Raw genomic sequence first — 12,824 nt, forward strand, 5'->3', positions numbered from 1 at the left:
TATATATATATATATATATATATATATATATATATATATATATATATATATATATATATATAAAAGCTATTTCACTCTACTTTTTATATGATGAGAAGCTAAGATTGAATTCAATTACACTAGAATGATGAATTGACATCGCCAATAAGTCAAACCAAAATAAAAAAACAAGTTTTGAGTTTCAAAATAATAAATCTATAAAATCAAAATTTAAAATTATTAATCTAATGGTTTTATTCGGGTTATTAGTTAACCCGAATTTTCAGAAAATCAACCGAATCTAAACCCAATAAGGTTATCTTTATCCGGTTAACCAAATCCAATAACCCACAAAATACATAACTCGAACCAAATAAAGTAGACTTGTTTTGGGGTAAAAACAAAAAAGAAATTAATTTAAAGCTAGAGGGAATGAATATTTTATTGGGGAAGGTTGAGGACTCACCTATCCTTATAGGAGTTTTGCTCATTTTCTAGTTTAAAATGACATCATTAGATTAAATTACATGATTCAAATGAAGACAAATGACAATGTTCAACTGTTACATGGTTGATCACTTTATCATATGAAGCATGCTTCGTATGAATATATGCCGATTATTCGAAGACAAATTACAATGTCCACTTATTCGATTTAAATTCTATGAACCCTTGTTAAATCATACATGAGTAAGTAATCTTCTGGTTTTGTAGAAATGCATATTGATAAATCACTTACCACCGGAAGACTCCCCTATTACCCCCATACAACTTAGTATCTTCAACAGAGCAAAACACACCACAAATAACCCAAGGATAACCATTTCCAAGACTTTCATCAAGTTGGATTTTTGGTTTTAGCTTGTTGATTTTATTTGTGGATATTATAAACTTGTTTATTTTCTTGAGTTGTGAAATCTAACATTCTGTGCTTCAGACTCTACATATTCTGTAACTTAATGCAATTGCTTTTCTAGAATTACTTTCCCAATCTTAGTAGCTTTCTATCTATCTAATGGTAGATAATGAGCATGAAGAACCTAAATAGGAATCTCATGAAAAGCATGTCTGACTTTTCTTACTTTAATGTCTTTTTAAATTTCTCTCGAGTCAAATGAGAAACAGGAAGAACATAGTCAAACAAAATGTATGCACCAAATTCAGTCTTGTTGTTTGATTCGAAAGAAAGAATCTTTGTCAAATCAATAGCTAGATATCACAAAATAGATATGATTTTTTTGGGTAAAAAAAGAGAGAAAAACCATTAAACAAAAAATGTCTGAGCCCGGGTTCGAACCGGGGACCTCTAGTGTGTGAGACTAGCGTGATAACCGACTACACCACCCAGACTGATATGTCTTAAAATTGTATTAACTATTCATATTCGTTCAACCAACTTCCTACTGTTACCAACCTACATCTGAATTAATTATTTGATTCCAGTATAAACATAATAACAAATTTGAATTGTCAGTTTCATTCTTATATCATTTTATTTTGTCCAGATAAACATATATATAATATATCTTTCAATGTGCTTGTATTCATTTTTTGTGTTGTTTCTTATTAGTCTTTACCATCTATCTTCGTTTGATCCTTGAACTTCTTCGTGCACATTTCTTGTTGAATTTTATCACTTTTAGCACATGCACACTTAATTCAAAATAATATCAAAATTGGGCAATCCTTAACTAAAGTTGGTTGTTTTCTAAAGAATTAAAGGCTAATAAATATAAAGTAAAATCGTTGGATCTTTACATACAAAACACAGTCGAATCAAAATCACAATGAATAACCAAGAATCACACTGCAAATATCATACAAGTACATAATATAATATATAGAAACTTCAAACCCTTAAATAGACCCAAATACATTGCCTCACAACTATTTAACAATACTAAATTCTTAGCATATGGTCGAACAGTGCAATGGTGATTTATCTCAAAAAAAGCATTCCCGAGTTCACGATATTTGTATCTATTTTTGTGAATAACTCGAAATAAAATCATATTTGTTATCATTTAAATATAACAAATTTCAAATTTAAACACACATTATTTTCAAATTATATACCCCAAGTTTGTATTCACTTCATAGTCCAATTTGGGACTGAACCGGTTCTTTTCCACAAACCGAAGCAATACCAAACCGGTTTAAACCAAATCGCCAAATGATCAAAAAAAAAGCAACTTTTTACTAACATCCTGTATTGAAATTGTAGTATATGATTCTAAGCCATTGACTCGTTAAATACATATAATTCATATATCACAATCAATAACCTTCAAAAAGAATTAACTTACAAAAACCACACAAAGGTTGTAGTCCACACCCATAAATAACAGCCCGTGGGTCGACCCAATATGGGTCTCATGGTTGACCAATTCCCTTCTTTAAAAGCATGTCATACACTCTATCAACCTTAGTGGGGTCCACATTAAACAAGCGATGCGCATCCGACTTTTGAGATATATGACCATTCAAAATCTCTATAGAAAGCTTCTCCAACATACTCAAATAATGTACTGGAAGCACCCTGATCTCCGTGCACAACCGCTTTTCCTACACCCAAAAAAAAATGTCATTTTTTAAGTTATAGTAGTTGGGAGGAAAAATGAAGGGCAAATAAGTAAAATACTAGTGTCGTTTTGTCTAGATTAAGTTGAAAAGATAGAAGTTCTTACAGCTTCGTTGAGTAAATCAGCGCCCAAATGACCGGTAACATCCCAATCGTCCAGGCTGGCGATGGCCAACCCTCCACCTGTCGAAGAAGAATCTTTTCCGCCATGCGGACTGCCATCAAGATCACTTTTCAAATGATTTGCTCTTTGCAAGAATTTGCCACTAGGGCCAGGCTGTATATTACTATTACTATTATTATTATTGATATTATTAATATTGTTGATATTATTGTTATTACTATTATTATTGATTCTACGGGCGTTTTCTTCAGATTCTCTTTTTCTCTTTTGTTCGATGTATCTTTCGGCATCTGCAGATGTGCGACAACCAGCAGCTCGTGCCTCCTAAACACGTATTACAAAATTAATATTAAAAAATAATAATAAGGATTAAGTTTAGAAAAGAAAAAAAATAAGCAACCTGTAGATCCTCAATTCGTCTTCGAATGCGGTGTTCTTCAATAACAGTTTTAAGCAGTTCTTGGTGTTCTTCTTTTGTATGAAAACGCATGAAGACTCTGTATCGACGACATATTTCTTTTTCTTCAGGGGAAAGACCCTGTTCAAAAGGGTCAGCATAAAGTAAATTTCTTTCAAGAATGAAGTCTTTCCTGCGTTTCCTCTCATCTAGCCTGAAAAATATATAAAAATAAATAATATTAATAATAATAAGAGAAATGAAGACATTCAAATTGGATTTGGATGGAATAGAATGAGTCATCATGTTTCATCATCATGTTTAATTGGTCTAAAAGAATGAAAGTAAAACATTAAAAAAAAAAGCTCAGTAAAACCATATTAAAATTAAGACATGTGTAAATTACGTTTTTGGTCCCTGAGTAAAGTGGAGTTTTTGCAAGTTTGGTTCAAAAGAGTTTTTTGTCCTTAATTGAGGTTTTTAATCCTCTTCTGAGTAAAATGAATGTATCCATTCAGGGACCAAAATTGCAAAAAATGTTGTACTCGTGGACCAACAATGTAATTTACTCTAAAAAAGTTATTTTTAGAAAAATATATATATATATATATATATATATATATATATATATATATATATATATATATAGTTCAACTAAAGTGATGCAATTCTTACAAAAGATTTGTCAATAAAAACGGGTTATTTTACAATTTTTCATTCCATTCTAATTTGAAATGAAAAAATAAAGGGCAAATGACATAAAAGCCCTTAAGTTTGGCAGAAATGTTCGGTTTTACCAGGTAAGCCTGCAAAAATGGTAAAACTGAAGAAAAAAAAAATTGCAAACCTCGGACTTTAATGAACCTAAAATACGAAAAAGGGTAAATCCACACATTTCTACCAAACTTAAGGGCTTTAATGTCATTTCCTTAACTACATAAATGCAAATAGAACAAGTGATGGTAGACCTTTTTGAGTATATACGCAAGACACGAAGTTTAAGTTCACGTTCAGCCTCAGTATCTGTTTCCTTAAATTCCATGTCAGCAAGTAATTGTTCAGCATCATTATCATACTCAACTTCAAATTCTTGTCTCTTAAAATTATAGCCAGTTAATTCAGTAATAGAAGGGACTTCTTCTACTGATGTTCTTAGCTTTTTCTCTCCAAAGCTTCTGTCTGCATGAGAATCTGGGAATAAAATAAATTATTATAGAATAAGTAATGTCTTTTTATTCTTCAACTACTTATATAACTGTTGCTAGTTTTCTTATTCAAAATTCACCTTCTATTTTGATTCCATCACCACCTTTGTCACTTTGGACAATGCTTGATGTTCTCTTACCTGCCCCTGTTGATGGATTAACAGTGCTAGAACCTTCAACCCTGACAAATATTACCAAAAAAAAGTAAATAAAGCTATCAAGAAGGATTTATGAGAGATATAGAGGTTAAAAAAGTTTATCTTTACTTGATTCTTGCAGAAAATGGAGATTCTTCTTTCACCAAAAGTTCCCCTCCAGTTGGGAGTCCTGATGCAAGTTTTAAAAAAATCAATCAATGTGAACATATCTCCAAAAAGAGTTAAAATCCCAAGAAACAGAAAAAAAAAATCATAATGCAATTATATACTAGGAAATAATAATAATAATAACCTTTTATGGCTTCACCATGCCCTCTGGCCATTGCAAGAAGTTCTTCTCTATTCTTTCCCATAACATGAGACATGTCCTAAAAAAGGCAAAAAAAAACATAAGATTCTGCTAATGTACTATAAAAATAATAATAATATAAAAATGAAACTATTTTTTATACCGGAAGTGGGAAGCAAGGTGAATTCATGTATATGGTATTATAATGTTCAATACAATGTGATTTGCTTTTGGTTCCAACATGTTCAGCAACTTCATTCCAGTTTGCTAGCCCATACATTTCTATCCCCTGTTTCACAAAAAAAAATCATTAGAAAATCTGAAAACTTTAATAACAAAAAAGTTGAAGGTGGGTATAGGAGAAAATACCTCAAGTAGCAAGATCTCTTCATCTGCATTCCAATCAGAACAGAAGAGAGGAAATGACAGATTATCCTGTAGAAAAGAAAATCTTTAAGGCTTGGATAAATTCAGATGTGAAATTACTACAAATAGAAAAGGTTATGAACCAAATCACAAAAAAAAGTAGTAACAAGAAATTACTAACCATAACTCTATATGAATGATTGCTTTTATGAGGATGAACCTCAGCACCAACAGAAAAGCACTCAACACATAGATCAAAATCAGAGCAACAAGCACATTTGATACGAATCTTTCCTGAAATGTCCTTGTTGCAGTAGTTACAATGGTACAAAGCCTTTTTCCCTTCACTCATCCCTTGGCCTATTATCATACAATAAAACAAATTGAGTTTTTAAAACTGCAAAAACATCATATATGTATATACAAAACTATCACATCATTCTTCATTCTTGTAATCAAATAGATACCTGAAGTTGCAGCCTCTAGATTCTCTAGATTTGAGGTGGTTCTCTTTCTCTTTGATCGACTAAATAAAAATGAATGACAGTTACAAAAGGATTCAAATCAGAATACAATGCCAAAAATAAAAGTAGCAATACAGATTAACCAATAAAATGAACTTATGTTCATATCAACCAAGACTATGGAGGCGAAATATAACGTGTAACAGCCGCTCTAACCTTCACTCCTTAAGCCCAAAAAAACCCTACTTCATTAGTATATATAATGTGGAGATGAGAAATTACCATAAGAGTATGCACTGAAAAAATGAAAAGAAAATACAAATATGATGATGCTTTTCACATTTTTTCTACTCTAACATGCATTTATGCTATCTCATTCTAGGCTGCCTTTATGAATTTTCCACTTACAGAAAGATGTTGAATTTGGATTCTATTGATTTGTATATGACATCATTTCATTGAATGAAATTGTCAGCATATAACACTATATTACAACATTTTGCTTACTTAAAGACTGGTTATTCTAAAGGCATTTAATTCTATAAAACCATTCATTCAAACTACAACTTAACTCAACTCATACCATGTAAGGGACAACAGATGGATATAACTAAAATACAAGTAATAAGATGTGTTCATTTAAATTATGGCAGGCATTATAGAAAGACCCTCATACAACAATACATACAATGGATAATGTTCACTTTATCAGCTGATGAGAAAGAGCTAGATTTTGACTTCAGATGATAAGGGTTTAGAAATTGTGCTGACCACATTGATATTTATCAAAATGTACCATAAGTGATAATTGGTTTGTAATAAATTTGATAAAGTATGGAACTTGATATCAATTTAAAGCTGTATTCCTTTCCAGAATGATGGAAGATTATCCAAAAACTTAAAACGGGGGCATAACCACGGAGTCCAAATGGTGAAGCAGGCGAGCTTAAAAGATTTTGAAGTTGTATTACTGCACATGATTTGTCTTCGATTCATAATCGTAGCGAATTACCAATCAGATACTTCAGATTACATGAATGTAGCTAATCTAAGCCACTTAAATTAGAGAAAAAGTGAGTCCGAACAAAATTACCGAGTTACACATATTTAAATTAAAATATAATGCATACCTCTGGCTAGAATCCTCCTCTGCAGAGTGATTGACTGCGCGTGAACGACCCATTCTTCTACAATTCTATTGGAATAACTTCGGTGACGAAACCCTAGAATTTCCAAATAAAGTGACACTAATTTTCTATACAAAATCGAGAATACTTTAGTTAAATTTCGAAGGGAGAAGACCAAAACTTGTTTGTGTGTGTACAGACGAGCACGTTGTCGGAAAATTTAGAGCAAAACCCTCCTGGATCGATCACCGGAAACATAAAATATCGAAGAAGTTCATTTTGATTTTATAAGGGAACGAATCAGTTTAGTTTATTTACATTCTGACCCATTGTGTTTTTGTTATGTATAACTTCACACCAACCGGGAGATTATTTTAACAATTTAATAATATAATAATATTCATTAAAATCCTACTATGGTCCTAGGATGGCAAAAAAAAAAAAAGAACCAATGGGAAACCGAACATTTTGGGTCGGATAATAGGTCGTTATCAGGTTTTTTATATATATATATATATATATATATATATATATATATATATATATAGTTAGTATTTTTTGTTTTGATTATCTATTGTATGCATGTATGATTGATTCTGGACCAATCATTTTAGTTATTTTAAGAAAGTAATTAATGGATATTACATGTTGAAGATATAATGAGTATTAATTACATCTTCAGCATTTAATATGCATTAATTAGTTTTCTTAAAATAATTAAAATGATTGGTCCAGAATCAATCATACATGCACACAATAGATAGTGAAAACATTTGAACCTAACTCTCTCTCTCTCTCTCTCTCTATATATATATATATATATATATATATATATATATATATATATATATATATATCTATAACTATCTATCTATATATCTATATATATACTCTCTCTCTCTCTCTCTATATATATATATATATATATATATATATATATATATATATAGATATATAGATAGATAGTTATAGATATAGATATATATATATATATATATATATATATATATATATATAGAGAGAGAGAGAGAGAAGTATGTTTAAATATTTCTCACATCTATTGTGTGTTAAAATGCACTAATAATAATTTAGTAAAAAATTAAATTATTATTTAATCAAATAAAGATTGATATTAAATGATTTTCATAATTATAATTTTTTTATGGAAACTAATTAAATTAATTATTAATGTTAGCAATAATATTTTTTCAGAATGAATTCGTATCTAGAAGAATGACATTGTATTCTAAAAGAATGAGAGTGTATTCTATACACTTTCGTTCTTCATATTCCATGCAATTTTATTGTATTTTAAGTGAGTGTGTCCTAAAACAAAACACGAATCCATGCAAAAAAATTAGATGCGAATTCATTCTAAAAGAGTGTTATTTGTGACATTAACGACGAATTTAATTAGTTTCCATAAAAGAAGAATTATATGAATGTCATTTAATATACACTAGGTATAAAACTCATATATTATACGGGTTGATTAAATATTAAAATTTAAATAATAAGTATTTTAAAAAAATGAAATAAGGAATAAAGAAACATATTAATTACAATTTACTATCATATTTAATACATTTAATACTTTACATACATAAGTAAAAGTATCATGTGGCTTTTAAATTTTAAAAATTGAAAAACCCTATAAATTAAAATGTGGATGTTATTTATTTAAAAAATATCATAAAATGACAAGTGTCAAAATTGATAAGAGATTGACAAGTGACAAAATTATTTTCATTTATTAGGGAGAATACAATTATAGAAATAATTTAATATCTATCTTTATTTAATTGAATAATTATTTAATTTTACTAAATCTATATTGATGCATTCTAGCACACAATAAATGTAAGAAACACATTAATCTAACTAACTATATATATATATATATATATATATATATATATATATATATATATATATATATATATATATATATATAATGTTTGAATCGTTTTGATATTAATTGCACGTATTCAAAAATATAATACTTACTGTGGACAATCCTTTTAATTATTAACAATCTAATGTAATGATTTCTTTTTATGTTTTAACATATTACATTAAACTTAAATCAAATAATTTTTAATATAATGTTCAATTTATTTTATTAAAGTGATTCATCATATTTTTATTTTAAAACGGAGGTTAGAACATGTATTTTTTTTTTAATAATGTAACTTTTTGTAATATTTTTATAAGACATGGTGATACCCTAAACTGGAATAAAGATTTCGTTATAAATTGTTATAAACCCGATAAGATATCCGAAACCCGATGGGAAAACTCAAAACCCGATGGGGTGCCTCGATAAAATACACAAAAGATATCGGGCGGGTTTGGAAAACCATGCCCCGACCCATTGTCATTCCTAACTATGGAGTATATTCTAACTATGGTGTAAAAGAGTCGAGTCGATCTCGGTAGTGTCAAGCTCGAAACTCGACTCGTCTAAAATATTCGAGCTTGAAGCTTGACTCGAACTCATCTCGAGCCTAAATTTAATGCTCAGACTCGACTCGTTAAATACTCGATATTATCAAGCCCGACTCGATTAAATTTAAAAAAAAAAAAGTTAAAATCATCAAAAGTTAAAAACATTTTACATGTTTTTATATTGTCCAAAATAACAAAAAAAGTTACAATAAATCATATAATGGCAATATAGCATCAACCATCTATGCCATTGTATTTTACATACATTCAAAATGTCAAAAAGATATATTATCAAAAGTTTTGAAATGCAACTTAAGTCCTTACTCATTAACGGCTTAGAATATTTTAGTAATTTAAAAATATATAAAATGTAAAAAGGTAATTTTATAAATACTCGATTAAGCTCGCGGGCTTTATATAAATTACGTATTTTGAATTCAGACTCATGACAGCTCCACCCATCCAACTTTCAGATTAAAAAAAAAACGATTGGTTTGTTTAAAAAAAATCTTCAATTTGGTCCAAGTTGATCTTTTTATGTTTTCTAGAATTTAATTTCTTATGATAAATAGTCTTTTCCACTTTTTTACATCTTTTTTTATAGTTATGTTTTTACAAACTTGAATTTTTACAGATTTATTATTTTTACAAATTTATTTTTAAGTATATTCTTATTTAGATCTTTACTTTTAAAAAGTTTTTTTCAAATTCATTTTAAATTTATTTTTAAGTATATTCTTATTTAGATCTTTACTTTTAAAAAGTTTTTTTCAAATTCATTTTCTACTTTTTTACATATTAGTTTTCATATAAAAACGTAAAATAATTAGTTTTTTTAGATATTCTCTTTTCACAAACCAATATGCATTTTTATTTATAATTGTTTGTAATTTTACAATATATTATATGGAAACTAAGTAATCTAATTATTTTTTGGGTGTTTTTTTTTTAAATGTAACCAAGTTTTTCATTTTGAAAACTAACCCCCAAAAATTGGCCCAAGCATAATATTGTAGCCCAATAGTCTATATATGGGGTCCACACATAAAAAATCTCAAATACGCGTTTTAGAATTTGCAAATCCGAAGCATGATCTATGTAACACCCAAAAATTTCAAACCAATTTAAATTTTTTATACATATCACGTTCATCAAAACATTACAACTTTGTTTTCAAAATATTAGTTATCAGAGTTTTTCCCATAAACATAAATATAATAGGAGGTGTTGTACGATCACGCATTCGCCTTGCCGCGATCCTCTGATGTACCTGAAACAATAAACTGAAACTGTAAGCCCGAAAGCTTAGTGAGTTACCCCCAAAATACCGATACACATATAGTCCACATAGCAATATCAACATTAGCATATCATATCAATAAAACAGAAAAGCACGTAACGGGTCCACAACTCTACAGACTGGAATACCCCTGGGCCCACAGTGTGAGTCCGGAATGCCTGCCGAGCCCTCAGCTCACATCTGGATTGCCACCAAGCCCTCAGTACGAGTCTGGAATGCCTACTGGGCCCTCAGCTTGTATCTGGAATGCTCCCGAGTCCTCAGTATAAGTCTGGAATGCCTACGGGCCCTCAGCTCATATCTGGTATACTCCCGAGTCCTCAGTATGAGTCTGGAATGCCTACCGGGCCCTCAGCTCATATCTGGAATACTCTAGGGTTTGTTGGCTACCGCATGGAGCAGTATAACCTCAACCCAACCCACATAACATATAACATAACTACTGAGCATGCAACAATCATATAACATCACAGGTAGTCCTACAGGTCTACCTAACTGGCATAACCACTAGCATGCAACACTAACTCATACTTAACATTTAACACTACTAGGATAGCATATCCAATGGGTCGGACTTGGTGCCTTAAACCCCTTAGTATAGTGAGGATAACTCACCTCGAAGATGTCAGCTCAGTAAATAATCAAAGCTCTCCGATCACTTGTCAAAGACTCCACCACCTATTACCATAATATGACATGCTCATAATTCCTTCACCTTATAAGGTGCTCCATAAACCACTAGTCAAACCCTGGTCATAGCCAAAGTCCCCAATCAAGGTCAACAGTCCGTGTTGACCTTAACTCGCCGAGTACACTTGGGTACTCGCCGAGTTCTCTGGAGCACATTCCAACTCGCCGAGTCATCGGAATGACTCGTCGAGTTCCTTCGAATCTTCGATCAACCCTTAAGGCCACTCGTCGAGTTCCTTCCTTGAACTCGACGGACATACATGCAAACGTGTCCTAGTTAAAACTCATCCGACTCGCCGAGTTGTTCTTCAACTTGTCGAGTCTCATGGCAACCTTCAACGGACTCGCCGAGTTGTTCTTCCAACTCGTCGAGTTCACGACCATCTTCAAGTGACTCGCTGAGTCAACTATGCGACTCGCTGAGTTCATTTAGTTATTTTATCATGCATACAACTTTTAAGCCATGGCAAGGCCCCAAATTGCAGATCCAACCACCTTAGGCCTGCTTATCACGTAAAGTTGCAAACTTTACGTGCATGCAAGGCTCCAATGTCTCAAAAATCCCAAACTATGCTTGAAATGGGGTTTTACACATAGGGAGGGGCTCAAACTTGCCAGAACTAATAACTTTATGGTCCCTTAATCCTCAAAGAATTTAGATATGAAGTTACAACTTCAGATCTTGGCTTATACCCTAGAAAATGATTTTATAATCCAACCAAGAACCCTAATCTCCAACCAAGGAGGTCTAGAACGAAATAGAAAGAGGATAATAGCTGGATACCTTCCCAAGAGATGATAAATGGAGTAGATCCGGATTTCCCCCAAGCTCCTTGCTTCAAACCACTTGCTTCCCAAGCTCTTTTCACCAAAATCCCCTTCCAAGGCTTCAAACACACAATTCACATGCACACACACGTATTAGGGTTTGATAAGAGACTGCAAAGAGGCTGAAAGAGGCTTGTGTTCCCTTAAATAGGGAGCACAACCCCGGGATTTAGGGTTTTAGCTGCCAGCTCCTACTCGCCGAGTCCCAACATGGACTCGTCGAGTAGGTCACTTAACCCGCGATCCTTCCCACTGCTACTCGACGATCAGATCCACCGACTCGTCGATTAGGGCTTAACCCTAAAACTCGCATTTAGACAATACCTGAGAATTTAGGGCATTACAATCTACCCGTATTTCGGACCAAATTTTCAGCATGGATTCGTCAAAACAAGTAATAACTACTCTTTAAGTTACTTTGCATTTGATTTTATAAAACGATTTACGTATTCCGGAATTGTCCGGAATGGTGCGAAATACGAGAAACAACTCTGGAATATTATGATTGAATCCGGATTATCGTTTTTTTGTTTTTCTCGTTGTTCGTGTATGAATCTCATGTAAGTACTTTGTAGTGTGTTTTGGATGACTTGTTTTAGTCTGGAATGAGGTATTGTATGGGTTTCAGAATGGTAATGTAAGTCCAAAACATAAAGAACGGGGTCCGGAAACTGCGACATCCCCAATTTCACGGCCAGAAAAGACCGGTTTAATTTATGTTTTTAAAATGATTTCAGAGTAATCCTTTGATTTAAAGAGTTGCGGAATTTGTTCCCAAACAAAATATGATAAAATTTATCAAAACGTTTCTCAAAGAGAACGTATTTTCATTAAATAATAAAACATCGGGATGTCATGTTCCGATACA

General features: G+C 31.5%; 1 protein-coding gene and 1 non-coding gene across 2 annotated transcripts; both read right to left on the reverse strand.

Annotated features, from left to right (window-relative positions):
- Positions 1 to 1,255: 1,255 nt before the first annotated feature.
- On the reverse strand, positions 1,256 to 1,329 carry TRNAV-CAC (transfer RNA valine (anticodon CAC)). The gene has a single exon. It is a non-coding gene; the product is annotated as a tRNA-Val (tRNA).
- Positions 1,330 to 2,153: 824 nt separating this feature from the next.
- On the reverse strand, positions 2,154 to 7,010 carry LOC111918672 (transcriptional adapter ADA2). Its single transcript, XM_023914302.3, has 13 exons — positions 6,872 to 7,010; positions 6,694 to 6,786; positions 5,567 to 5,625; positions 5,281 to 5,459; positions 5,103 to 5,168; positions 4,897 to 5,022; positions 4,737 to 4,812; positions 4,553 to 4,613; positions 4,367 to 4,467; positions 4,050 to 4,272; positions 3,085 to 3,295; positions 2,667 to 3,008; positions 2,154 to 2,544 (listed from the first exon to the last, which is right to left on the reverse strand). The coding sequence occupies exons 2-13, from the start codon at positions 6,744 to 6,746 to the stop codon at positions 2,353 to 2,355; spliced, it is 1,689 nt and encodes a 562-aa protein (XP_023770070.1). The 5' UTR covers positions 6,747 to 6,786; positions 6,872 to 7,010; the 3' UTR covers positions 2,154 to 2,352.
- Positions 7,011 to 12,824: the final 5,814 nt, after the last annotated feature.

This window comes from Lactuca sativa, chromosome 5 (assembly GCF_002870075.4).
Source record: "Lactuca sativa cultivar Salinas chromosome 5, Lsat_Salinas_v11, whole genome shotgun sequence".
NCBI classification, from domain to species: Eukaryota; Viridiplantae; Streptophyta; class Magnoliopsida; order Asterales; family Asteraceae; genus Lactuca; species Lactuca sativa.

Bases quoted from the DNA above. Each gene is read 5' to 3' on its own strand.
- LOC111918672 (XM_023914302.3), bottom strand. From the start codon at position 6,746: ATGGGTCGTTCACGCGCAGTCAATCACTCTGCAGAGGAGGATTCTAGC. The intron at 5,626-6,693 runs GTATGCATTATA...ATTTTTATTTAG, and splicing joins GAGGAGGATTCTAGCCAGAG to TCGATCAAAGAGAAAGAGAA. The intron at 4,468-4,552 runs GTAAAGATAAAC...AATATTTGTCAG, and splicing joins CCATTTTCTGCAAGAATCAA to GGTTGAAGGTTCTAGCACTG.